General features: G+C 54.6%; 3 protein-coding genes and 1 long non-coding RNA gene across 6 annotated transcripts; 2 read left to right on the plus strand and 2 right to left on the minus strand.

The window, feature by feature from the left end:
• The first annotated feature begins 424 nt into the window (after positions 1-424).
• LOC311623011 lies at positions 425-2,490 on the plus strand. The gene is made up of 2 exons (XR_014795084.1): positions 425-1,345; positions 1,391-2,490. It is a non-coding gene; the product is annotated as an uncharacterized lncRNA (long non-coding RNA).
• Positions 1,412-9,363, minus strand: TRIM11 (tripartite motif containing 11). The gene is made up of 6 exons (XM_084884635.1): positions 8,769-9,363; positions 6,779-6,874; positions 6,356-6,586; positions 4,799-4,821; positions 4,617-4,717; positions 1,412-4,118 (listed from the first exon to the last, which is right to left on the minus strand). The coding sequence occupies exons 1-6, from the start codon at positions 9,174-9,176 to the stop codon at positions 3,571-3,573; spliced, it is 1,407 nt and encodes a 468-aa protein (XP_084740761.1). The 5' UTR covers positions 9,177-9,363; the 3' UTR covers positions 1,412-3,570.
• A 64-nt stretch (positions 9,364-9,427) lies between these two features.
• TRIM17 (tripartite motif containing 17) lies at positions 9,428-15,611 on the minus strand. 2 transcript variants are annotated; one of them, XM_084884633.1, is made up of 6 exons: positions 14,310-15,611; positions 13,126-13,221; positions 12,525-12,755; positions 11,321-11,343; positions 11,141-11,241; positions 9,428-10,874 (listed from the first exon to the last, which is right to left on the minus strand). In XM_084884633.1, the coding sequence occupies exons 1-6, from the start codon at positions 14,967-14,969 to the stop codon at positions 10,327-10,329; spliced, it is 1,659 nt and encodes a 552-aa protein (XP_084740759.1). In that variant the 5' UTR covers positions 14,970-15,611; the 3' UTR covers positions 9,428-10,326. The 2 variants fall into 2 exon arrangements, with proteins under 2 accessions (XP_084740759.1, XP_084740760.1); XM_084884634.1 differs by having other exon boundaries at positions 10,367-10,874; positions 13,122-13,221.
• A 7,511-nt stretch (positions 15,612-23,122) lies between these two features.
• Positions 23,123-26,129, plus strand: RNF187 (ring finger protein 187). Of its 2 annotated transcripts, XM_084884637.1 has the most exons (4): positions 23,123-23,773; positions 24,807-24,899; positions 25,087-25,308; positions 25,850-26,129. In XM_084884637.1, exons 1-4 carry the CDS (start codon positions 23,138-23,140, stop codon positions 25,850-25,852), a joined length of 954 nt encoding a protein of 317 aa, XP_084740763.1. In that variant the 5' UTR covers positions 23,123-23,137; the 3' UTR covers positions 25,853-26,129. The 2 variants fall into 2 exon arrangements, with proteins under 2 accessions (XP_084740763.1, XP_084740762.1); XM_084884636.1 differs by having other exon boundaries at positions 25,087-26,129.
• Positions 26,130-27,058: the final 929 nt, after the last annotated feature.

Below are 27,058 nucleotides of genomic sequence, written 5' to 3' on the forward strand. Positions count from 1 at the left end.
CGCTAGAATAAAAACTAGCTAAGTCTATTACTAGCAAAACTACCCTTCAACAATGAAGCTGAAATAATATTCCTAGATATATACATAAAACTGGGAGAATTTGCAGCTAGCAAGTTTTACTTTCAAGAAATACTTAAGGCCCTAACCAGTTTGGCTCAGTGGATAGAGCATCTGCCTGCAGACTGAAGGGTCCCAGGTTCAATTCTGGTCAAGGGCATGTACCTTGGTTGCTGGCACATCTCCAGTAGGGAGTGTGCAGGAGATGGCTGATGGATGTTTCTCTCTCATCGATGTTTCTAACTCTCTATCTTCTCTATAAAAAAATCAATAAAATATATATTTTTAAAAATACTTAAGGACCAAGAGAAATTGAAACCAGAGGAAAACTCAAATCTACATGAAAAAAAAAAATATGGTAAGCAAAATTGTATAAGTAGACATAGAAGACAGTATCAATACATTTTCTTGACTGATTTAAAAGCCAGCCATACAACTCAATCATTATAAAATTGTATTGTTGGGATTATAACATATAAAGACACCATATTTATATCACCAAATACAGACAGAAGAGGGAGGAATGGTTCTATTTTGGAGAAAGAAAATGACATTAGGCAGTAATGTGAATCCAGAGGAAAGCCTCCTTCTCTTAAGAAATACACTAAATTAATCTTTCAATGGTGTTGTCACTCAGTCCCCTCCATAAATTAAAATCCCATCTGCACAATCATTGATACAACAGAACACTCCACTGAAGACCAGAACACACATTCTTATCAAGTGCACATGGACCATTCTCCAGAAAGGCAATATGCCAGGCAATAAAACAACTAAGTACGTGTTTTTACAATGGAGTTTAATCAGAAGTCAACAGAAGGAAATTTGGGAAAGCCTAATACTTGGAAATTAAACATACATCTAAATAACCCATGTGTCAAAAAAGAAATCACAGAAACAATTAAAAAGTGTTGTGAGCCTCCCCAACCCCAGCCCTCTTCCCCACAGGCAGAGGTCAGAGTTAGAGCAGGAGACACCCACTGGTAGTTCAAGGGCCATCACCAGCCTTGTAACCAGAGCAGCATTCATCCCAGACAATCCCCCTGAACCTGCCTCCAAGACCCCTTTTCACTGACTTCTTAGTGAGCCAAAGCAGACCAACCTAGGCTGATTTCCCCAGCCTTATTTCACTGACCCCAGCTTTAATAAACTTCTAAAATTCACCCAGACTTGTGTTGTGAAACCTTTCCTGCATGAAGTCAAGAACCCACATCCTAACTGGCCCTAAGCAGACCCACCAAGGGCCGGGTCGCCTTCCCAGTAACACTAGCGCAGCACATAACTGATAGTGTTGAAGACACCCAGTCATAGTATTGGAGACACCCACTGGTAGTGTAGTAAGACCCCACTAGTAGCACAGGAGGCATTTATCTGTTGCAGACACTCACTACCTACTGGGACACATCTCTGTAGCTCTTAGCCACACTGAGGTCTCAGCTACATGGGCAAAGTATTTTGTTTACTGTGGTCCATGGTGCACAGCAAAGTGAGGGGCTATCACAGGGGCCACTGGCTCAGCAGGTAAAATGCGTGGAAAGTGCACTCAGCATGTGTGTACATGGTCGTCAACTAAGTTCATTTCTTCTGTCACCTGGTGATGGATGTGTGAACATTCCATCCCAAATTCCCAGTTTGGCAACAGGATCTTTTGGGCTGAGGGCAGTGGATAAGCAGATAGTAGAGAAGCTGCAAGTCCTTCCCCTGCTGAGTCAGTCACAGGAGACAATGAGATCCCTCAGCATCGGGCTGATTCTGGGAATCTCAATAAACCCCCTAACCAGCTCTTCTACCCTAGTTCTGCTTCAGACTGGCATTTCCCACAAACTTGTTCGTTACTGCAATGGATGCGGAAATTGGACTTCTAAGCTGCTGCTGGGGTTACTCATTTCCTCTGGGTGTCTTCCATGTGCATGAGGTGTGCGTGTTAATAAACTTCTTTTTCTCATTTTTTTATTACAGGGTCCAGACAGGGGTCAGATGGGTGGAGGGAATCCTTCCCCTCCCTCACACTGGAGCTCCAAAGCCTTGGGGAGGTGTCCATCCTGTTCTTGGGGCAGTAGTGGCTCCTCCAAACTCACACCTGGAGGCTGTCTCACCTCCTGGCTTCCGGTGGCCATCCAGGAAATCCCAAACATTAAAGTCCAAATCTTACTGCAGGCAAGAACCAATTAGATTCTCAACAGGAAGTGAAACAGTAGGCAGTCAACTGGGAAAGGATGGGGAAACTTTCCCAGCCAGAAAAGTGGCTGACTCCTGGCTTGACAGAGAAAAACCTTCTGGGTACGTAATTTGAAGGAATCGTTCAAAGTGGTACATACATTTTAAAAAGTCCAACAATGGGGAAATGAGTAAATAAATAATCAAGCAACTAGCTACTGAACACCATGGAACCTAGAACAGTTGATCATATTATTAAAAAAAAAAAAAAAAGAATTGGCTCAGTGGATAGAGCATCGGTCTGCGGACTGAAAGGTCCCAGGTTCGATTCCGGTCAAGGGCATGTACCTTGGTTGCGGGCACATCCCCAGTCGGGGGGGGGGGGTGTGTGTGCAAGGGGCAGCTGATCAATGATTCTCTCTCACTGATGTTTCTAACTCTCTACCCTTCTCTCTTCCCCTCTGTAAAAAATCAATAAAATATATATATTTTAAAACTGTGTAACTTAAAAAAAAAAAAAAAAAAAAGAATCCCATTGTAGTTACATGAAATGCAGCCAGCCACTGTCCCCAACTTTGCTGTGGATGGCAGGCCTTTGCCCATGGACTCTCCCACCCAATTCAAAACAGTGACATCACAGACAATGGTTTATTTACTGTGAGGACGGTCCTTACCACACATAAAATCTTGGGGTACACAGCTTCTTGTGAAAAAGCACCAAAACAAGCCAATAGAAATCCTGGATTGGGGTGGAGAGATCTGTGCAGTTTCACCCCTTCCCCAGGCAAGGCCAGTGTCTTTCCTCAGCCAGTGCTGTGGGATGAGGAGCACCTGGGGGTTTTGAGGGCTTGTGCCCAGGTTCCTCAGACCCCTTATGCAGTACCTTTTACTCTGAGCACTCTTCCTCTGGCCTTTCCCATGCCCGCTTCTCTCCTGATGACTTCTGCACCCCAAATAATGGGGCATCCACATCCAGCACCATTTTCTAGGACCAGACCTTGAGACAGGCTGACGGACTCTTAAGACAGCAGCTCTTTGGGGATGCAGCCCGGGAGCTGGCAAGGACTCAGGCTGAAGCCTCAGAAAGTTCCACAGGCGCTGGCCTCAACGCTGACCAGCCGGGCTCCTGCTAACAGAGCTCCCCAGGACCCTGGCTTGGGCTGTGCAGACTGTGAGCCAGGCACTGGTGACATCAGATGGCCATGGAGGGTCACCTGGGAGAGGCTGCTGGCCCCCCAGTGCTGGCTTCCCGGGATGACAGAGGGAGAGGGATTTTACTAAGCACACACAGTGGCACTGGGAGCTCTTCCTGCGGCTCAGGACACCCTTGAAGACTCAAAGGCATGAGACACCTGCTCACTGGGAAGCCAGCCCATCCCCAAGCCCTCCCTTGGGTCGGCAGATGGTCATGGGGGTGGGGCTGCTAGACAGAGGTGAGAAGAGGGCCCGAAGCGTCCCTGAGAAGGGCGTCTCGGGGAAGGCATACAGGAGTGACCCATCGGTGGCGCTGTAGAATGCCAGGTGCCCGGCCTCATAGTCCAGAAAGATGCCTACCCGCCGGGGCGGGTCTCGGAGGGGGGCAAAGGCCCGCTCAGAGGAGTTGTAGAAGCCCCCCAGGAACACCAGGATCCAGAACCCGTTGCCTGAGAAGAGTTCGCCCTTCTCCTTGCGGTTAGCATTCTCCCTGCAGACACCCAAGGCCCAGCTGGCCCGCTCGCCCACCTCCACCTCCCAGTAGTGGCGGCCAGAGCTCAGGGGCTCCCGGCCCAGCACGCAGGGCCCGGGGTCAAAGCGCTCGGGGCTGTCAGGCAGGGGCTGCCGCAGGTCCCCGCGCCGCACGCTCTGCATGTCTTCTGACAGGACCAGCTCGGGGTTAGCAGTGTCAGGATCCAGCGTTATGTCCCCTGCAGACAGAGCAGCGGTCACCTCGGGCCCCTTCTGCCAGCCTGCATGGGGTCTGCCCTCAAACGTCCTTATAGTAGGCTAGAGTGACTGCTCCCCACCTTGTGTCTTCCTGGAAAGATCACCTAACCACTTGCAGTTGCAACTCGGAATGTTCTGGAAAGTGGTCATACACTGCCTTGCAATTCACTCTCTTGAAATTCAGGAGGAACCAGAGTGCTTTCTGTCTACTCTCCAATCCTGTGTCCCAGCCCTGCTTTCACAATGGGCTCCCCAGCCTGGGCCTACACAGGTGTCCTGGCACCTGATGGACCGACCTTCACTTTTCCTAAATGCTGGCCCTCCCTCAGCAGCCTGCCCTGGCCCTTCCCCTTCTCAGCCCTGACCCAGGAGCCTCTGTGCCTTTCCTACCACAGGCCCTGGGATGGGCACTTCTGGATCAGAGCTGGCCAGCTGGGTCTCTCCCCCACCCACCCACCTTGGTATGCTGTAGCACCCACCTCGGAACCTCTGCAGAGCCTCCACCAGCCCCGGGACCCTGCACACCGTCCTCATCTCCATGGGCACCACCTTAGGCGGCTGCAGCTTCACTTCCTGGACCCTGGAGAGGCAGCCAGGTGTCACCCCAGGGTGGGCCCAGCCGTACCCGACCGTCCTCCCGAGGGAAAGGCTGCACTCCTACCTGCGCAGGGTGTCCATGATGTCCTGTGGGAGAGACATGTGGTGTCAGCGCCCTACTTCCATCTGTGTTAGTGTCCCCCCCACATGCCCTGCGGCCTCACCTGCTCCCACCCCATCCAGCCCATAGACACCTTACCCAGCCTCCATTAGCTGCCCTCCCTCATGTCCTGACTCAGAGCCCAACTCAGGTGAGGCCTCTCTGCTTAGGTGCTCCTTCCCCCCAAAGTGATACAAAAGAGCATTCCACTCTGTCACGGGCTGGTTGTAGCCCCGAAACCCACACTGGTGTCCTAATGACCAGTATCAGAATGTGTCAGTATTTGAAGAACGGGCTTCCTAAAGAGGTGATTATATTAGAATGAGGCCACTAGGGCGGACCTAATCCCATATGGCTGGCGTCCTCACAGGAAGCAAGATGAGGACACAGGTGTACACTGAGGCAGAGGCCTCAGGAGGACCAGCTCTGCCCACACCTGGACCTCAGGCCCCAGGACTGGAGAAATAAAGGTCTGTTGCTTAAGCCACCTGTGTGTCACTTGTTACACAGCCTGAGCTGACAGAGACAATCTGTTATTGGGAACGCCAGCTCCTGACAGTAAACAGCTTGTCTTTTTAGAACACTGCTAGCACAGAGCAGGGACCCAGCCCGCTTTGTAAATCAAATGAAGCCCACAAGCAGTCACTCTAACTATACTGTGTGCCAGCGACCAGGCCAGAAACCAGGATGAAGAGGGCACGTAAGACGTTGTGCCAACATGGGCTTCCTTAGGGGCAAGAAACTGCACACACAGTAGTTGATTCTGTCTGGGGAGCCTGGGACCTGCTAGGCCACTAAAGGGAGGGGAGACTAGTTTGTGAAACCTGCGGATTCATCAGGAGAAACAGAGACAGTGCAGGCCCGGGAGAGGCACATCTAAAGGGCCAGGTTCAGAGCGGTTACAAACAGCCATCCTTACTGTTCCACTGGGTAAGGGGAAGTGTGTGTGTGTGTGTGTGTGTGTGTGTGTGTGTGTGTGTGTGAGGGGGGTGTTCAGTCTTGGTTGTCACAGGTCTGGAGCTGCCCTAACCACTTAGGAGAGGAATAGAGAAAGGGCCCGCCCAGGGGTAGGAAGGGGGGCCTGGACCTTGAAGGAAGTGGACCTCTGCAGAGATCACCTGGCCACTCTGGGCAGTGGGGACTAGACAGCTCTCCCTTTAGGAGAACGTTCCGTGCCCACAGAGGATGGCTGGGGGGAATCCTGGACGGGGCCCAGGACCCAAACTCTGGTGTAGCTGGGGCCCTGGGATCATATGTCACTCAGAGTTCTGCTTCTTGTTTCCAATGGGGCTCCTGGACAGGTACCAATAGCGGTTCTCAGTGGGGTTCGGGATCCATATCCATTCCCCAGGCAGAGGCATGTCCGTAAGGCCCTCACCCCAGTATTTCACAGGTGGACACAGGACCGCCAGAAGAGGCCAAGCTCAGAGAGCCTGCTCCACCGAGGGCCCCCTCCTTCCTGCTCCCAGGTCTGCATCCCCCCCATGAGAGCCCCCGCGTGCCCATCCAGCATGTGCTCACCTGCAGCAGTCCCAGCGCCGGCAGCTGGCAGCGCCCCTCCAGCTCAGCCACAAGATCGGCCAGCTGGGCGCTCTGTTGCCCAAGGCGGGCAGCGTTGTCCTGCAGCGGCGGCAGCACCTCCAGCTCCTCCTCCTCCAGCCTCTGCAGAAGCCGTTGCTCTTCCTCTGCCAGCAGGCGGCGCAGCCGCTCAAACTCTGCGCGCACATTCTGCCGCTGGGTCTCCACCATCTTCTGCAGAGTGGGGGGGGGGGGGGGGGGCACCGAGGGGACAGTGAGTCGGGCCCCACAAACCTACCCCGGGGGTTGAGGGTCTAGAGCAGGAGAGCTGCGTTATGAGAAGCATTAGTGTGAACAGCGCCAGCCAGCAGTGGGGGCACCAGTGCCCCACCTCCCCACCCTGGGACTCAGCACTCAGCCACCTGCCTGCCACAGGGCACAGGTCTCCTCCGCCTGCGCCTGGAACAGCAGGGCATCTTCCATTTGCTTCTGCAGGTGGTCCAGGGACTTCTCCAGCTTGCCCTGCAAGGAAGTGAGGGCAGCCAGTAACCCCACCGGGCCCTGCTCCTAGTCCCACTGCCCAACCCCACACGGCGGACTGAACAAACCGGATCTGCTGGGAAGATGCCCTCTTCCCAGGACGGCCTCCCACCACCCAGGCTGACCAGCTCCTAGCCCATTTTCCCCTTTCTCCAGCCTTCCTTCCTCTCCGACCTTTCCAGCCTGACTCCCTACCTCACGGCAGCCTTCTTTCCCGTGAATCCCTTCACTTCAGTGCCTGTCCTGAGCTTACGGAAGTTCAGCTTCATCAGAAGGCGCCAAGGGGCTCTCACACTTGGATCCAGCTGCCTTGAGCCTGACCTCAGGCAACGCCCAACTGTCTACATGAACCTACTTACCACGGCTTTCTGCTGTGACTAGATAACCCCCCCTTTAGGAAAACGCTCCATACCCACAGAGGATGGCTAGGGGGGAATCCTGGAGGATTCCCAGCATCAAGACAAAGTAGGCACCAGTAAGTGTGAGGGAGAAGGAGCAGTTGTGTCAGAACCCTCTGCCCTCCCCCGCCTGCCTAAAGGCAGGACGTGAACTTCCCAGGCGGGTGGCCACCCTGTACCTCCCTGAATGTGCCGAACAGACCTTACTAAAATAAGGCCAGCCTCCCAGGAGTTCCCCCACATGATTTCCTCATTCCTTTTCCACAGCTTATTGGCCCTAGCAGCCCAAACCCTTTCCTTTGTCTCGTCACTTCCCCACGATGTATCGTCCTCTGTTAAAATGAGTGCTCTTAAGTCTAAGCACTCATTTCGGTTTTGCACTCTTTCGTCTACAAAGTCATGTGCAATATGAAATCTAAGACGAATAAAACTATGTCTTCCCATCTGTTCAGGTTAACATTTGTCAGTTTAATTTGCAAGTCTCAGTCACAGAACCTAACAGGGGAGAGCAAAAGTTTCCTCCTCTACAATAGAGCTGAGTGCTGCCCTCTGAGACTTTACCAGGTCAGCCACAAGGAGCCGTTAGAGGGCTGGCGGCCACTCTTCACTCTCACGGTCACTTTCTGTACCCTGATCCGGGTGTTTGGTGACAGGGGTGCAAACCTGCTGGACATGAGTAGACAGAGTTTCCTGCATGCATATAATACCCCAAAGTGAGAGGAAAATCCATGTTGAGAGTGGATCATGGATTAGGTTTATTCTGGTACCCCTATAGGCTTGTTCTATGACAGTGACCTATTGGCCAAGTATTAATTCTAATGCACATACACACACACAGCGCTGGTGGTGATGCAAAATGCAAGCTAGTCAAAAGTTTGAAAGATACCCCACCCCCACCCCCACCCCCACCCCCCATGCGTCCATACCTGGGTTCCAGAAACAAACCCTAAGGCAACAGGCCAGGTGAGCCAGGTGAGCTGTTTGCCCACAGCAGAGGGAGTAGTGCTGGTGTGAGTTTGGGTTTTAAGGAAATGCGTTTCCGGGACAGGAGACAAGGCTTCTCAGCCTGAGACCTAAGCACAGCTGAAGCTCTGGTGAGTCAGATGGCAGCGGTGGCCCCGAGTAATCCACTCGGAGAGCCTGCGGGGCCCTGCCGTCTGCCTCCCCGAGTGGCTTCTCACCAGGACTTCAGCACCGGCTGAGGCCCCAACACGGGCCCCAGCGGAGACGAGCTCTCATTCGTCCCACCTGAAGGAACACCACCTCTGCTGTTCTCTCCCCACTTTCTCCTGCGCTGGGCTCTGTCCCGGCCACTGTGCCGTCACCCCGGCCCAGAGTCCGCCTCCTTTTCCCAGCTCCCCGCTGCTGAGGGGTGCCCCAACCCCGGAAAGTGCGGGTCTGGGAAAGGCCAAGCGCCCCGCCCCCCTTAAAGCAAAACCACAGCCCAGGCCAGGCCTGCGCCGCGCCGCCGCGCGCACCTTGAGGTCCTCGGCGGCGTCCTGCAGCGGGCGGACGCGGTGCGCCCAGTGCTCCCCGGAGCGCTCGCAGGCGGCGCACAGCAGGCGCAGCTCGTCGGCGCAGAAGGACGCCAGCGGCTCGCGGTGCGCGGCGCACACGCCCTGGGGCACCGGGGACGGCGGGTGCAGGCGCCGCGCCATCTCGGCCATCTTGGCCAGCGGGCGGTTGGGCCGCAGGTTCCGCTGCGGGGACAGCTCGCGGCACTCGGGGCAGGCGTACGGGCCCTCGGGCTGGCCCCAGCAGCGCCGGATGCACTCGCGGCAGAAGTTGTGGCCGCAGTCGGTCATCACCGGGTCCATGAAGTAGTCGAGGCAGATGGCGCAGGTGGCCTCCTCCTGGAGGTTGGTGGACAAGTCGGAGGCGGCCATGGCGCGGGAAAGCGGAGCAGGCGGCGCTCCCCCCGAGCCGGGCGCTGGCCGGCCGCCGTCGGGACTTGGGGGGACCCGGGACTCCGGAAACCGGGGGGCGCGGGGGCTGTTGGAACGCGAGGCGCAGGGTGCACGGGGCGCCGCGGCTCCCGGATGCGGGCAGGAGGCAGCGCGGCGGAAGCAGGAAGCAGCAAGCAGCTGTTTGGGGGGCGGGGTTAGAGGCGGGGGAAACACCCGCTCTGGTCCAGGATTGGCTGTGTCCTGTCACGTGGTCCGCGGGAAGGCTGCGCTCCCTCTGACCTGGCGTCTCCGATGCCGCCCGTGCGCGTTCTTGCGGCTCCGGCTCGCCCAGGGGTCGCGCGGCCTGTTTGGTCCTCGGGCCAGGGGAAGGGCGGGGGGCAGGGGCCGGGCCAGCGGGGCGCCCGGCACGGTCACTGGGGTCCTCGCGACTACGAGGGCTGGGGTCTCCCCAGCCGCTCCCGTGCGCCCAGCGCGGTCGGAATGAATGGGTGGGCGCGCTCTGCCCGTGGGGACTCTGGTCGCGTTGAGGTAGGAGTGCGCGGGCTGGAATTCCGGGGTGCTGATGGCTAATGCGCCGGAAAGTGCGGGGGTGGGTTGGGATGGAGAGTGAAAGGAGAGAACCCGCCCACACTCATGATCCTTACTTACTGAATTTAACCCCCCACTTCCTGCAGGTTCAAGGGGGGGGGGGGGGGAAAGGGACGGGGGTGGGCAGCTCTGAAGTTTTTAAGGGTTTATCTTAAAAACGTGTACGTCCTTGTTTTCCCTATGGAAGACCCAGACGTGGAATTGCTGATAACAAGAAAGGTGGACCCACATGTTTCCTTATAACACCCCGAACCAGGAGGACTCAGGGAGTGGCAGGTGGAGGGCAACGTGTCTAAACAAGCTGCAGCACCAGGGCCTGGTCCCTAAGTGTTACTCAGAGTGGTATGGGTCCCCTCTATCAAGCACCTGTGAACACAGTGTGTGGTGTAACTGCTTTAATCAGATTCCACTTCGGCGTGGTAAGCCCCCGGCCAGCAGGGCCCTCCAGTGCTCCCCGGAGATCAGCAGGGCAGGTGGCCGCCCAGCAGGACCACCTCACTTTCTAGAGAAAGTGGAGTGCCCGCACTCCCTGCCTACACGCCTATCCCTTCACCCACAGTGTCACTGTTGAGATGACCATCTGGCCGGATTTGGGGACCCCAAGGCAAAAGAAGGGCTTCAGGGGGCCCGGGAAGGTTGGCTCCACATAGGTGTGCAGGTGGGACCCGCTGCTGGCATTGTAGAAAGACACCTCCCCGGCCTCAAAGTCCAGGAAGATGCCCACGTGGCTGGGGGGCTCCGTCAGTGTGATGGGGAACAGGGTGGACACGGGGGGCTCGTACTTCTTTCCCTTGCACAGCTGAACGACCCAGAATCCATTTTCGGGGGACTTGGGGACTCTGTCCGTCCGGCTCACATTGTCCCTGCACACACCCAGGGCCCACAGCGCCTCGCCCGTGAGGTTCATGCCCACCTCCCAGTAGTGCCGCCCTGAGGAGAAGGTCTGGCAGCCCACCGCACAGGGGTAGGCCAGGAACCTGTCCTTGCTGCAGGGCGTGCCGTCGGGTGGCGTGCTGAGGTAGTGCCTCTGGTGGCTCTCGTACAGGAGCAGGTAGGGGTACGCTGTGGCAGGGTCGGGTACCACGTTCTCTGCAGACAGGCCCGGCACAGGGACAGGGCTGAGTCCTCCCTGTGCTCCCTGGCCACCACCCTCCCAGGCCCCCCCTTGGCCCAGTCCAGCTGTGAGCCTGGGTCTCTGCATGGGCCGTACCCCAGTGCCGATGGTGCTGGTGCCAAGGAGATGAGCTGGGGACCATTTGGGCCTCTGGGAGTGGCAGGTGAGAGTAGGATGGGAATTCCCAGTGGACATCAAGGCTCCCAGGGGTGGCTCTGGTCGGGAGACAGGCCCCACTTACCTTGGAAACTCTTGAACACCTCTATCTGCCCGGGGACCCTGCAGACAGTCCTCAGCAAGATGGGGGTGGCCTCTGGGTACTGCACACTCAAGTTGTTCTTCCTCCAGAGGGGACAGATGTTACTGACCCCTCTGGCCCCGTGTGAAGCCCTCCCTGCCTGCACCTCAGGCGCTCATATACCTGGCCTGAGGCTCCTTCATGTCCTGCGAAAACACGGAGAGAGGGAGGTCTGCTACCTCGTTAGGAATCTGGGGCGTCCCAAACCCCCTGTGCGGACATGTCTGGCCTGCGGAGCAAGGAGAATTCTTAATGCTTTCCCGTGGCCCTCTTCCCACTTTTCAGAATGGATCCCTATCGCTTGGCCACCCAGCTCTGCTGCTGTCCCCCAGCACGTTAGTAAGAACACAAAAGCTGTCCTGCTCTGGACTGGTGGGAAGGCATGGGGGACCCAATGGCGCTTCACGCTGCAGGCCTTGGGCAGCTCAGGAGTGCTCCGTGGCTGGCGAATGGGCTGCTTTTCACTAGAAGACCAAGTGTCCCCAAAGTGGGGGCCAGTGCAGTCTTAACTAAACCAGGACACTGTTGTCCCAAGATGCCAGGACATCTCGCCAGGAGACTGGTGCTGACCTTGCATGTGGCATTTGCTTCAATGTGAGTGAGATGGCTCACAGCATGAAATACGTTTTTTTGCTACGGGTTCCATTTTTCCACACAATTGACTTGGCGGCCAACATAATCACTCCCACTTCTCTGGCTTCCCAGTGCAGGCCATCCCTGGCAGGCCAGCTGCACCTGCTCCCCCATTCCAAACCCTTGGCAGGATCACATGTCTTGCTCCTGCCTTGAACTCACCAGGCCTGACCTGGCTGGTGTGTCCCTGCCCCATGTCACCAAGTGGATGACAGCTGCCCCTGGGCCATCCCCCGCCCCTCAGGCAAGGAAGGGAATGCAGAACACGGTGCTGAGGACTGATTGTGTCCCCCGGCCCACATGGAGCCCAGACCCCAGCACCTCAGATGAGGCTGTATTTGGAGGTGGGGCCTTTAGAAGGTGATGAAGGTGAAATGAGGTCACAAGGGTGGGCCCCAATCCAATGTGACTTGGTGACCTTAGCAGAGCAGGCCAGCTGCACAGAGGACGACCATGTGCAGACACAGGGAGGACATGGCATCCACACACCAAGGAGAGAGGCCTCCGGACAACCAGTCTTCCAGCCTCCAGGCTGAGAGAAATGTTTAAGCCCCCAGCCCGTGGTGTTTGTTACTCAGCCTGAGCTGACGAAGACAGAGCCCTCCCTGTTGGTCTGTATTTGCCCTGGCAGGTCCGCCACACCGGGGCCAGAGCGTGTGTCCACCCACCCAGCCAGGTGAGCAGGGAGTCTCACCTGCAGCATCTGCAGTGGCTCCCGGGTGCTGCAGTCCTCCAGCCGCAGCAGCAGGGTCTCCAGGGAGCAGCTCTGCTGCTCTAGTGCGAACATGTTCTCCCGCAGCCTGGCAGCCGTGTCCTGCTCCTCCTGCCACAGGGCCTGCAGGAGGCGCTGCTCCTCCTCCACCAGGAGGGTAGCCATCTTCTTGAACTCGGTCACAATGAGCCGTCTCTGCTGCCTCACCATCTCCTGCAGGGTGGGACCTGGAGGTGAGGCACCGCCAGGGGACTACCATCCTGTGCCCCCCAACTTGGAGGGGGCACATCTCATGGCCACAGTGACCCACAGGAAACCAGGACAGCTGGGGGAGGGGGAGGGCCACACAGTGGTGGCTCTCGTACAAATGGCCATCAAGGCCCCTGTGTACCCCTCCGTCCCTGCTTCAAAGTGGCCAATCGGGGCTGAGTGCACATTTTCAGTCCTGATTGGTGGGAATTCCGTGCCTTTCCTGGGTCTTGTGCTGTCATCCACCTTGAGGGTCCACAGGTTCTAGAAGCCCTGCAGCACCCTGGGGCCTGGCCAGGCCTTCCCACCCGTTCCTCAAGGTCTCAGCACCTGCCTGCCACTCGGCCAAGGCCTGCTGCTCCCTGGTCTGCAGCGTCTGGGTCTTCTCCATCTCCTCCCGCAGCTGCCCCATGTCGCCCTCCAGCTTCAGCTGCAGACAACAGACCGCGGGATAGGGTAGGAGTTGGAGGCCCCTACACACCCACAGCAGGAGGTGCCCCTGAAGCGGCACTGTAAAGGGGATGGACATACCCCATAACATGCCCCGTGGGCGTGAGGACTGTTTTGAGCTGGAGGCAGAAAGATACCTTCCAAGGCTCCTGTTACATGACTAAAAGCAGAAGCTGCTGAGGAAGGAGGGCTGCCAGAGTCCGCCTCCCAGGGGAAGGTTTGTGGCTCTGAAGGAGGTAGACGGTGGGATACCACTGATGGACTTTGTCTTTTGTTAGTTTCCCCCAAATATTTACTTTTGTTATGATCTGAATGTGTCGTGTGTGTCCGTTTCCATTCCCATTCCCCCCACTCCCCCCCCCCACACACACACACACAAGTTCACCTTGAATCCTAACCCCCAAGGAGAATGGGCCTTTGGGAGGTGGTGAGGTCTGAAAGGTGGAGCCCTCAGGAATGGGGCTTCCCCAGGGTGAAGACAGTGGGAAGTTGGCTGTCCATGAACTGAGAAGGGAGCCCCCACTGACTGCTGGTGCCCTGATCTTGGACTTCCAGCCTCCAGAGCCAGGAGCATGAAGTTCTGGCTGTCCATAAGCCACCCAGTCTTGTGTTCTGTGACAGCAGCTGGAATGGACCGATTGGAGCCTGTCACCTTTCCCTTTGTCTCTTCTCTCCAAGTCCTATTCCTTGTTCAGATGCCACATAGCCAGCCATACACACGCTGTGCTGTGTGCGGGCCACAGGTTAACCGTTTGCCTTTCTCTCTTTGACATGTCTTTTCTCAGTCTGACTTAGGGTGGAAGAAAAAGGCTCTTCCCTCCCCTACAAAGGGTCATCGGCCTGCCCACACAGGTGGCTCTGAGCCGCTGTGTCAGCCTGGGCCCCTGAATAACTGAAAAGAAGGGGAAGCTCAGCTGGCCCTGCCACCTGCCTGCTTTTTTGTGGGAGCTGCAGACACTTCCGCTGTGGGGCCCTGCATACAGGCTGTTGGTTACAGCAGTTCTCCTCTCTGGCTGGTACACCCTGGACACACAGACACGCACTCGGGCTCCTCACCCCTGGGCCCACCTTGTGCTCCTTCACGGCCTCCTCCACCGGGACCACTCTGTGAGGCCGGTGCTCCTGAGACTCCCTGCAGACCACGCAGATGGGGCTCTGGTCATCTTCGCAGAAGAGCTTGAGCACCTCCTGGTGCACCTGGCACAGATCCCTGCTCTGGAGGCCCGGGTGCTGCCGCGCCATCTCGGCCACCTTGGTCAGCAGGCGGTTGGGCCGCAGGGCCCTCTGGGGGGACAGCTCGCGGCACTCGGGGCAGGGGAAGACCCCCCTGCGCTTCCTCCTGCCCTTCTTGCCTCTGGTCTTCTCCCAAGTCAGCCGGATGCACTCCCGGCAGAAGTTGTGGCCACAGGTGGTCATAACGGGGTCGGTGAAATAATCAAGGCAGATGGAGCATGTCGCCTCCTCCTGCAGCTTTCTGGAAAGTTCCACGGCATCCATGGCTCCTGGGAAAGAAACAGTATCCGCCCACACCCTCTGCCCAGAGCCCCAGGCACTTGAGGTGTCCTCTTGCAGACGGCACTGAGCACGGTCCTGTGAGGGCACCTGGCTTGCCTTCAGTACGAGGCATAGGTGCCTCTGAAAGCTGGCACCCTTTCCACACCAACCAGGTGCCCCTAAGCTGCCACCTGTCTCCACCCAGCCATGCCCAGTTTTCCATTCAGAGCCCATGCCACCCCTCCCGTGACGAATGTGCAGGAATCCTGCTAGTCAGTTTGGCAAGAAGACCCCTCCCCATTTCTCTTCCTTGTGATTTTCCATCACTAACCCCCTCACCTTGCCCTTGGCCATCCTGCCACCTTGTGGGCTAGAGTAGGAGATGACCCCATCTCCCTATTGCAATAGTCTTGAATAAAGTCTGCCTTTCGGGTTTTGCCAGTGTCAGAATCAGTTTTTCTCTAACAAGACATCCATGCAACAAAGGAAAGTACTTTAAAAGGAAAAATCAAGAGTTGGACAAGTTCTCTGCTTGACCAAACTCTATTCAGGTTCCCAGAACTTTCCAAATAGGCGATGGGCTTCCTTGTTGGTGTCTGCATTGTCTGAGTTTAATCAGAATCCCAATGTGGGTTTAGACAGAAGCCCCTACCCAGAGGCTTCCTGTTAGTAATTTCCTATCGCTAACCCACCTTGACCGGAAGTCTCCACTGGCCCATCCTGTCCTGAGAGTTGAGCTTTCTGCGGGGTTCTGTGCTGTCTGTCCCCTACAGCAGTCCTGAATAAAATGTCCTTACTGCTCTACCACCAGCTCTGGTTTCCTTTGCTGAGATGCAGTGCAGAAGACACACGATGATTCATGCATGCACATGTATGCACACAAATGTATTCACACAAGGGCACGTGCACACACATGCACCTCCTGGGGTGGTCACTGGGGCGAGTCAGAGTAGATCTGAAAATCATTTCTGACCCACAGCACTATCCGGTCCTGCCCTGCCACTGCCCAGAGAGAGGCTCTGATATTTCAGACAAGGGTTCACCCTGTGGAAGCTGCCTCTCTACACAGAGCCCTGGGAGTCAGTCCCTTCTGCTGCCTACCCACCTGAAGCTGGATGAGCACAGGATGGTCTGGTGGGCACCGGTCTGGGCCAGGCTCGGGGGAAAGGGGCCAAGGACTCTGGGTCAGTGAAGTGGACCCTTGGCCCTTGGTCCTGAGGATGCTCCTGTAATTAGGGCTAACGCAGGTGACCCTTCTGGTTCCAACTGACAACCACCTTCAAGCTGGGGCCTCAGTGTGCAGGGCGCCCACAGGGCGACCACCCGACCGCCCCTGGATGGACCGGTACTCACCGCGGAGAGGGGTGCACGCTGCCTGACCAGGCGCCCCGGACCACAACCAGGAGCGCAAACAGGGGCGCTGGAAAACCTGCGTTTGCGCCGCGGAGACCAGGGGGAGGGGAGGGACGGTGGCCTCAGGGGCGCGGGCTTTGTGGCGTCAGCAGAGGCTAGGAGGCCTTGGGGGCCTGTGAGGGTGCGGGAGGACTGGGCGGGTGAAAGGCGGAGGGCAGTGGGTGGGGGAGGGATTTTTGATAGACCAACTGGGATGGGCCAGGGGTGAGGACGGGACCAAACCTTGTCCCTGGATGGGGGTAGGCGAGTTGGGGGCAGAGAGCGGACATGGGGTATGAGGGAAAGGAAAAGCTTTGGGAAGAAGCGGAGAGGGCAGCGCGGGCGGGGTGTCTGGCGTTGGAAGGAAGGTGGAGGTGGTAGAGGCAGCAGAAACCGGCGCCCGGTGCGGGAGGTGATGGGGGTCTGGGCTCCAGAGGCGCCGGGGAGGAAGGAGAGGGGCGGCGCCCGGACCCGGGTTAGGAGGGGCGGGCGGGTTCAAGGTGCACGGAACAGGGTGGGTCCCCGAGGGTCTGGCCAGCGGTGGTGGTGGTTTTGGTGGGTCGCTGACTCCCAACCCTGCCCTTAGCCCTGCCCTGGCCATTTGAGTCCTGCCCCTGGGAGCAGACACAGGAGGAAACTAAGGTTCGCGCCACCCCAAAGGGCCGCGCAGCAGGCGCCCGGCTGTGGACGCAAACGGACGGCTAGCTTTCCCGGTGCAGCGGGTGTTTGTTGGGTGCGGCCTCCTGAGCCGAGCAGTGAGGACGGAGTGGGACTGCGCAGTCCTGCCCGCACCGGCCAGTGCTCCGCAGGGGAGGACCCAGGCGGACAGACAATGCTCATGAACACCATCGGGCATGCCTTCTAGGGCCCTGACTCGCGGCTTGGGCTGAGGGTTTCTTTCCATTTAGGAAATTGAATTTAGAGAAACTTTTTAAAACAAAAATTAAAGAAAACACACAAGAGAACAAGGGACCCCATATATAAATTGTCCAGATCAGTATTTCGCTGTATTTGCTTCATTTGTCCCATTCTTTAGTATCCTGTATCCCCGAAAATAAGACAGTGTCTTAAATTAATTTTTGTTCCCAAAGATGCGCTAGGTCTTATTTTCAGGGGATATCTTATTTTTCCATGAAGAAGAATACGGTACACATTTATTGTTAAATGAAAATAAAGGAAATTTATTACCTGTATACGGTACGGTAGAACGGTAGTTGTCAACACAAACCAGACAAACTGTGATCCTACAGTATCAAGAATTTACTCCTTTATTCAATGACAATCATGTCATCATCTTCTGGAACATCATCATAACAATCCAATTCCTGAATTTCCTGGTGAATTTCTTGTGACTCCATTTCTTTCAGAATCAGTGGACCAAATCTCTCATATTTAGTCTAGGAGGGCCTTATTTTCAGGGGGGATACCTTATATTTCATTCAGAAGGAAATCTGTAAGTAGGTCTTATTTTCGGAGGATGTCTTATTTTCGGGGAAACACGGTATTGGCTGAAGGTTAAACAACAAACTACAAATCCCACAAATCACTACATTCACCTAGATGTGCTTCTGCAAAGGGGGAAAAAAACTTTCCCCATAACCTCTTGGTTCAGTGGCTGGGCCTTGCTAATTAAACTGAAAAAGCCTGATCAACGGGGGGGGGGGGGGAACAAAACAAATGCACACACCCCAGTTTGTAGTATGTATTTGGGCTTCCACAAAGGAAGTTTTTGAAATATGGTAGCAACCATACTTGGGTAAAAACTGCTGTTTGAATTTTAACCCTGCCATTCTGGCTGCTGCACTTGCTTGAACATAGGGTAGTTGCCTCAGCTACCAGATTGAGACCTGGAGGCCAAGGCAATTTTCCTGTGCCTGTGGACCAGGACCACAGGAGATGGATTCCCACTGACTCAGTAGCTTCAGGGGTAGAAACTGCAGATAACCTTTAGAGATTAACCGCTCAGCTCTGCTTCTGTACTATCTGCTTTCACAAGATAGGGCCACATTCCAATGTCCAGCAGGCTTTAGAATTTAGAATTTAGAACAAAGGAACATACTTGTGGTTTGGACCTTTAAAAGGACTGCCTGCACCTGAAACAGTGCGGCTGTGAGTGTGACCACCTGCTTGTGGTGCTCTTGCGGCCGTCAATAAATCCTTGCCTGCTATTTTTTTAATCAGTCATCAGCCTCCGGTGGTCTTATTTTGAACCCAGGGTTTGACCCCACAACAGTTTTTATCTACAACTTGGGGGAAAGGAATGGGGAGAAACCGTCTTTGGGAAAAACAAATAGGCTTCTTTAGGAAATACCAAAAGGGTGTGGACAAAAAAGGGCCACAGACTAACCCAGACAACTTGGGGGGGGGGGGGGGGGGGGCGCTGTCTCAATGCAAGGAACATTCAAACCTGTGAAGAATTTTTGTGAGATTATTTGAGCCAAACTGGCAACAATTGCCAGGAAGCAAAATCTTAAAGGATTGAGATAATACTCTGGAGAATGGCAGTTTTGCACCTTATTTTATACACTAGAGGCCTGGTGAATAAAAGTCATGCATAGGTAGGGTCTCTAGGCCTGGCCGACCAGGGTCTTCCTTCATTCCATGCCACCTTCTGATGGTCAGCACATGTCATAGTGAGCGCTCCAACTCCCGGTCTCCCAGTCGAATGCCGGAGGAGACACTTTGCATATTAGTCTTTAATATATATAGATTACAATCAAAAGAGGGGATATGGCCAAACCGGTTTGGCTCAATGGATAGAGCGTCAGCCTGTAGACTGAAGGGTCCCGGGTTCAATTCTGGTCTAGGGCATGTACCTTGGTTGCGGGCCCATCCCCAGTAGGGGATGTGCAAGAGGCAGCTGATCGATGACTCTTTCTCATTGATGTTTTTGGCTCTCTGTCCCTCTCCCTTCCTCTCTGTAAAAAGTCAATTTTTAATTTTTTTTTTTAAAGAGGGGATATGGGTTACTTGAAATCCACTGTGATAGATTAGGGAGGTGGGAGAAAGCAAAGGGGAAACATCTGGGATTGGATAAAAAGTAAAGTGACACACTTTAAAAAAAATTTACATCCAGAACTGAAATATCATTGCTGACATGTACACATAAGGAACAGTTTGACATTGAAATTGGGTCTCAAAAGAACTGGTGGCCCAGAAAGAAGCTCACTACAGACTGATTCATATGCATTTCAGCATAACTATTATTGCTTGTCTCATTTTTTATTCTTATAAGTATATTTCCAATAGGACATGATCTCACTCATCTAGGGGAAATGGTGAACAACATAGACTGATGACCAAGAACAGACCCTGAGATAAGGAGCCAGGGGTCAGACTGTTGGACCTCAAAAGGAGGGTGGGGATAAAAGGGAGAGATCAACTAAAGGACTTATGTGCACACATATGAGCCTAACCAATGGTCAAGGACAATAGGAGGGTGGGGGCATGAGTGGGGAGGGGTGGGGAACTGGAATGGGGGGGGGGTTGAGGACAAATATGTGATACCTTAATCAATAAAGAAATTAATTTAAAAAATTATATTGTTCAGATTATCACAATTGTTCCTCTTCCCATAGCTCCCCTCCACCCAGCTCCCACTCCACCCTTTGCCCTTACCTCCCCCGTACTGTCCTCATCCATAGGTGTACGCTTTTTGTCAGTCTCTTCCCACACCCCTTTCCCTTTGAGAATTGTCAGTCCACTCTCTTTCTATGCCCCTGATTCTATTATATTCACCAGTTTATTCTGTTCATCTGATTTTTTATTCACTTGATTTTTAGATACACTTGTTGATAGACATGCATTTGTTGTTCATAATTTTTATCTCTACCTTTTTCTTCTTCTTCCTCTTCTTAAAGAATACCTTTCAGCATTTCATATAATACTGGTTTGATGGTGATGAATTCCTTTAGTTTTTTCTGACCTGTGAAGCTCTTATCTGACCTTCAATTTTGAATGATAGTTTTGCTGGGTAGAGTAATCTTGGTTGTAGGTTCTTGCTATTCATCACTTTGAATATTTCTTGCCACTCCCTCTGGCCTGAATAGTTTCTGTTGAGAATCAGCTGACAATTGTATGGGTGCTCCCTTGTAGGTAACTAACTGTTTTTCTCTTGCTGCTTGTAAGATTCTCTCTTTGTCTTTTGCTCTTGGCATATTAATTATGATGTGTCTTGGTGTGGTCCTCTTTGGATTCCTTTTGTTTGGGGTTCTGTGTGCTTCTTGGACTTGTAAGACTATTTCTTTCATCAGGTGGGGGAAGTTTTCTGTCATTATTTCTTCAAGTAGGTTTTCAGTGTCTTGCTCTCTTTCTTCTTCTGGAACCCCCATAATTCTGATGTTGGTACGCTTGAAGTTGTCCCAGAGACTCCTTACACTATCTTCAACTTTCTGAATTCTCTTTATCTTCTTGCTTCTCTGAAGGAGTGTCCTTTGCTCTTTGTATTTCAATCTTTGACTTGAATCTTGCGTTCCTCTAGTCTGTTGTTGGGTCTCTGTATAATATTTTTTATTTCAGTCAGAGTATGTTTAATTTCTAGTTGGTCCTTTTTCATATCCTCAAGGGTCTTGTTAAATTTATTGGTCTTTTCTGGGAAATTCTTGAAAAACCTAATAACTGTGGTTTTGAATTCTATGTCCAGTAATTTGTCCTCCTTCATTTCTTTCCTTTGTGACCTGTTTCCTTGTCTCCTCATTTTTCACTGCTTCCCTGAGTTGGAAGGGTAGCTTTGTGTGCTAGGTGTCCTATATGGTTCAATGGGTCAGCTTCCCAGTTACCTGAGGTGGACCTGCCCAGAGAATTCTCTGTCAGAAAAAGCCTGCCTAGAGTCCTTTAAAACCTCTGACTCCCTGTCTTTGGGTGCTGGCACTATTTTGGAGCTCAGCCCATCTGGTTTTCCAGATAATCTAATAAATTAATAATTCTTTACCCATTTGGCCTCATGCATTCCTCCTTCAGTGACCCTAACATCCACCAAACCAGCTCTCCAAAACCCATCCTTTTGGGAGTTTGTGGCAGCTTTATTAAATTACTAGCAATTGGTAATAGATTCAACCTCCAGCCCTTCCTCTCCCCAAAGATGAGGGGTGGGACTGAAATTTTCAACCTTCTAACCACTGGTTAATTCCTCTGATGGCCAGCTCCATCCTTCAAGGCTTTACAGAATCACCTCATTAACACAACAAAGACACCTTTATGACACTTATCACAGGAAATTCTAAGGGTTTTAAGAGCTATATTTGAGGTGAAATTCAAATATGCATATATTTTTATTATAAATCACAATGTCACAACCACAATGATTTCAAATTGACCTCTCAGTAGTAATACCGACTAATACATGAATCCATCTGCCTGTGCACACAGGCCAAAATAAAAGCACAAGCAGGAGTTTGCAGTGTAGAATGGAAGACATTTAATATTAAATTGGCCAATCCAACGACGGGGAGCTAGTGCTATGAAAGACTCCACTCCATGATGGTGTGTATGTTACAGATTACATAGGTAAAATCACAACACACCATTGAGCTTATACTTGGAACTGATTGGTTGTGTTGGCAGTGAAAATGGAATCAAGTCTTCGGCCGGTGGAGTCAGGCTGAATCTTGACTCAGCAATCTCAGTACTTGAGTTCTGGAGAAAGCAATGATAGCACAAGAGGGTGGGATAGTAACAGAATACTCATCAGCTCTCCAGGTACCCACTGATTGGCTGGTTCCAGGGCAGTGATCATTAGTCAGTGCAGGTGGTCCTGAGGCAGCCATGGCATGGCTTGTGTGGTTTTGCTGCTTTTCTGGACCTGGAGCTGAGAAGCAACTGAGGCCTAGAGGTATGTGATATGGGTTAGAACCTCAGTGTCCTGGGGGCTCAATGCCTAAGGGCTACTCTCCGGCTCCCTAGTTCCTCCTCCAAGGGGAGGCGGGGAGAACTACCACATGAGTAGTGACAGGCTAGGGGAGGAAAGGTCAGGGAGGGTCTGAACCACATGACCAGCTATATGCTAGGGGAGGAAAGATTACCCTGAAGCCAGGCCCTTATTTTCCCAGTTGTTAGGCACCCAGGGCTTTCTGCCCCGTGTCCTTCTGTACCCCACCTATATAGCCTTTGCTCTGCTCATGTCTATTTGTCCACCACAGGTTTGTCAGTCTCATTTATGACTCCCATTTGGTCCATTTTTAAGTCTCTATCTGATTTTTAAATCAGATGAATAGCAGTACTTCGAAAGGTTTTGCACTTGTATGGGAGAGTAAATTCATTTTTTAAAAATTTAAAAATCACATAGTGGTAAGTGCCATGCAGATTATTTTAATCTCACTATGTATTTTTTTTTTAAATGTTTTTCTTACTGATTTTAGAGAGAGGGAGAAGGATAGAGCTATAGTAAACATGAGAAAAAAATCATGGATTGACTGCCCCCTACTGGCGATGCTCATGTGCCCTGATAGGGAATAGAACTGGTGACCTCCTGGTTCATGGGTCCACGCTCAATCACTGCGCCCAGCTCGTGTTTTGTTTTGTTTTGTTTTGTTTTTAAATTGGGTGCTTGGTTGTGTTCAAAGTAAACAGATTGTTCCTCCCCAAAACTTTTTTGTTTTTCCTAAAGAAAAGCTAACCAATACCCAGGGGCCGGTATCCGTGGGATGTCCCAGATGCCTTCATTCTGAATCAATGAACTGTCCTCACTGGGGGCAGCGCGAACAGGTCCCCCGGAGGCGGAGGAGGTCGTGCGCGCGGCGCTGGGGGTGAGGGGCCGCGCAGGACCCGGTTCTGGGGACAGACGCGCAGACCGTTTTCAGCACTCCCCCCGGCCCCGCCTCAGTGCGCAACGCGCGCGCGTGCGTGCGTGTGGAGGGGTGGGGTTGCTTTCGTGCGTGGCAGGGTTGGGGTGGTGGGGTGCTTGCCGCTCAGGTCCTAGCAGCTGACACAAGACTTTTTAATGCTCTCCAAATAATGAAACTTGGCTTCTCTCTCGCCCACGAATCATTTATGGGGGAAGCGAAAATCCCTTTATGATTTCGGGGTGCGACAACGCCGGTGACACACCAGCCAGAGCGAAGCGCTCCATCCACAAGACCCCGGGTGGCGTACACCCCTGCCAGGACCGTGCGTGCAGCGTCCGGTCCGTTCCGCCCAGTGCATGCTGGTCGGCTTCCTTGTCTCTGTCCGGCGCAGCGTCTGCGCTTTCCACCTGCGCCCCCGTCCCGGTCCGCGCTCCCTGCCTCTCCGCCTGCGCCCTCTCCAGGGCACCCGCCGCAGCCCTGGCGCTCCCCGCGGGCCCCGAGGCCGCCTGCGCCCTGTGCCAGCGCGCGCCCCGCGAGCCGGTGCGCGCCGACTGCGGCCACCGCTTCTGCCGGCCGTGCGTGGTGCGCTTCTGGGCCGAGGAGGACGGGCCCTTCCCCTGCCCCGAGTGCGCCGATGACTGCTGGCAGCGCGCCGTGGAGCCCGGCCGCCCGCCGCTCAGCCGCCGCCTGCTGGCCCTCGAGGAGGCGGCCGCAGCGCCCACGCGCGACGGCCCGGCCTCCGAGGCGGCGCTGCAGCTGCTGTGTCGCGCCGACGGGGGTCCGCTGTGCGCCGCCTGCCGAATGGCGGCGGGGCCCGAGCCGCCCGAGTGGGAGCCCCGCTGGAGGAAGGTGCTGCGCGGCAAGGTGCGCAGGAGCGGTGCCTGGGCGCCGCTATCCCCTTCCCGACCCCGGTCCCTGCCCCGGACAGCGCCCTGACCACCTTCCCCGGCCTCCGGACAATGCCCTGTTACCAAATCCCCCACTAGCAGGTGCTCTGTCCCCTCTCCCATCCCCCATCCCCAGAAGGTGTCTATGGGCCTCCCCATCTTCTGCCCATCCTTTCCCCTGTGGGCTGACCTTCCTCGCCCCATCCCAGACGGTGTCCTGCTGTGGGGTCCGCCCTATGTCTAGTTCTCTAGGCTTTACTGCCCCTCCTCCATGCATGATGGAACCCGGTGGCAGCCTCTCCCCCCACAGGTGAACCCTCTGAGGCTGTCTAGCAGATAAGCCCCTCCCACACATTTCTCACCGCCTCTTAGCCCTCCCTGAGCCTCTCCTTACCTGCACTGCGTGTGGTGTCTGACCCTGGGTGGAAACCCACCAACTGGCAACCCAGGGACCCACCCTTTTCGGTTGTGGGTGCTCAGAGTAGTTAATGAGAGAATAAGGAGCCAGCCAGACTAGCCGGATTCTCCTCCTGCTGGGGGCTCTGCCTACCTACCTGGTCAATGCACAGCCAGTGATGGTGCCCAATGGGCCCTGGGTGTGGGCGTGCTCACCCCAAAGGGGGCATGCAGGGTCTTGTGGGATCTAGTGTGGCCCTGCCAGGGCCATTCCTTCTGAAAAGGATATGGTGGTTATTTTTTGCAAATATCCATCCCTGTGCTAGTGACAGTAACACTGGAAACTGAGGGACACTCGTGTCCAGTTTGTTGGTTAGATCCTTAGCACAGGATTTTCTAAGAGGCTTCTTCTGGAAGCAAGCTTAGGGAGGGGGGATCACTAAGACCCCTCTGGTATCTGCAGCCTGTTTGCATGAGTCTGGCAGGCCAGGACCATGTAGTCGGGCCTTCTTGATAGTCAGATCTTTAGTAATGTCCCCTGGATTGGGCTAAGGGAGGGGTGTCCTAGACCTTCAGGGGTGGTCACCCTCCTGGTAACCAGCATCTCTTCCCAGGAGAATAAGGGGTCTGTGGAGATCATGAGGAAAGATCTGAATGATGCTCGGGACCTGCATGGCCAGGCCGAGTCTGCTGCTGCTGTGTGGAAGGCAAGTAGGAGTGGACCTGGGTCTTCGGGAACGAGGGGACATGATGGAGTCTTGCTCTCTGTGGCAGGGCCTGGGGAAGGAACTGAGCCCTCCGTAGCAAACCTTTTCTCCTTGAGGGGTCAGCATGGGGCTGGGGTCCTGGTGCAGCCTGAGGACACAGGTGTCCCTCCCTGCCGCCTGCCCGCAGGGACACGTGATGGACCGCAGGAAGAAAGCCCTGACCGACTACAAGAAGCTCCGGGCTTTCTTTGTGGAGGAGGAGGAGCGCTTCCTGCAGGAGGCAGACAAAGAGGAGGGGTCCCCCGAAGACGAGGATGCCGACCCTGCAGAGAGGTTCAGGTCCCTCCTGCAGGCCCTGTCGGAGCTGGAGCAGAGGCACCGCAACCTGGGCCTTAGCATGCTGCTCCAGGTGGGCCCTGGCCCCGTCCTGAAAGCCTTAAGCTACCAAGAGAGGGCTTAAGGCTAGGCCTGGCCGTGGTTTGGGGCCGAGTTTCAGGAATGAGTAATCCAGCAGACTCCCTGGCCTCCATGTTACTGGTGATCTTTCCTAAGGGAGGGCTGCTCCCCGATATTGAGGGAGGGCTGCGCCAGGCCCTTGCCCTACCCTAGCACCCTGCAGGAAGGCGGCCATCTGATCCTTTCCCCGCATGTCCTCACACCCTGTGTCTCAGGCCTTGCCCTGGAGGCTCTGGGTTCTTCGTATCCCTCTGATCTGAGCCAGCAGCCCCCACCCTCCCCTTCTCGGCTGGGAAGTGCCATTTCACTCAGGGAGTGCTTGTTATTAGCTGCGGGAAGGTGGTGGTGTGGGGTGATCCTAATGGGAGGCTTGGCTTCAGCCTTGGGGAGCTGCCTGTGGCTGGTGGAACTAGGGCATGGCCACCTGGATTTTAGGACAGCAGCTCCCTCCTCTACCTCCTCCTCTCTCCCTGTCTCTCTCTCTCTCTTTGCAGTGATGCCAGGCAGAGAAGCTGGCTCGACGGTGGCCCAGCCTCCAGCAGCTCCATCCGCCTCCTTCAGGACCCCGGAGGGTCTCCACCTAGGTGTGACTGGGCCTCCTACCGTAGGTGCCGCCTTGGGCTGTCCCTCAGTATTGTCGGTGTTTTCTTTCCCTGGGTGTTTGTGTTTCTGGGCTGTAAAGCCAGCCTCACTGTGGAGACCTGAAGCGGTGGGGAGGTATCAGTAACTCAAGTGTATCCTGTTCTTTCTCTTCATAAAGTTGTTATTGCTGTTGCCGAGTCTTTTCACGTCTGCCTGGGATCTCCGTGATCGTTGTCCAGACCTGGCACCTGCCCCCTTTAAATGCTGCCCATGAGGGGCCTTGTTCTACTTAGGTGTAAAGACCCCTGTCTGAGCATCGGGCAGAAGAGTTAAGGTTAAGTTTGGGGTAACCATCAAAGGAAAGGGAGGCCCAGGGTGCCCAGGTGGGGAGGATGGGCAGGTAGATCAACCTGTCACTCCTGCTCGAGGCCCTGACAGCATGTGTCCCCCGCAGATCACCCACAGCTCAATTTCTCTGCAGTAATGCCCCTGGGTTCTCCTGGGTCCGGGAAGTCAGCCCCCTACGCACCTCACCTGCAGCTCTGTTCCCGGGGCATCCCAGTGTGTCCACTTGCCCTGCTCACTTCTCCATCAGGTCCCTTAGGATCAGGTTGGCGTGCTGTCATTCTTGCTGTACCCCTGGCTTTCCTTGCTGTGTAGTTCCTCCCATAGATGAATTTAGCAAAATCCATGACTTAGTGGCAGTGTCATTGTATTGATGAGTTCAAGGGCCAAAAATGCCATACGGTGATAGGACAAGGAGTCCCAGTGCATTGGCATAGACATTTAGGATGGCTTCTGAGTCACTCCAGATTAGCAGCTTTGTGACCAATGGGCCATTTCTGACAAAGCTTTTTGGACTTGGGTGCCACAGGCTCAAGTTTAAGGCCGGCACTCCTGGAGCCAGGATCAGGGTTTGCTCGCATCCCTCCTCCCTCTGTCCCTCGAGTGCCCCATGACTGGGTGGAGCTTCTGCAGGTGGGTCTGCTCCCATTTCCCACCTTCATCAAGGGGGGGGACCCAGGGCGGCTGGCCCAGGCTCCTGTGCACTGAGCCCAGATGCCCGCTGGGAGGCCTCTCAGTTGGAGACTCCTGTGCAGCTCAGTAAGATGGTGCCCAGG

The sequence above is a fragment of the Pipistrellus hanaki genome (genome assembly GCF_964339955.1).
Source record: "Pipistrellus hanaki genome assembly, chromosome: 5".
Taxonomy (NCBI): Eukaryota; Metazoa; Chordata; class Mammalia; order Chiroptera; family Vespertilionidae; genus Pipistrellus; species Pipistrellus hanaki.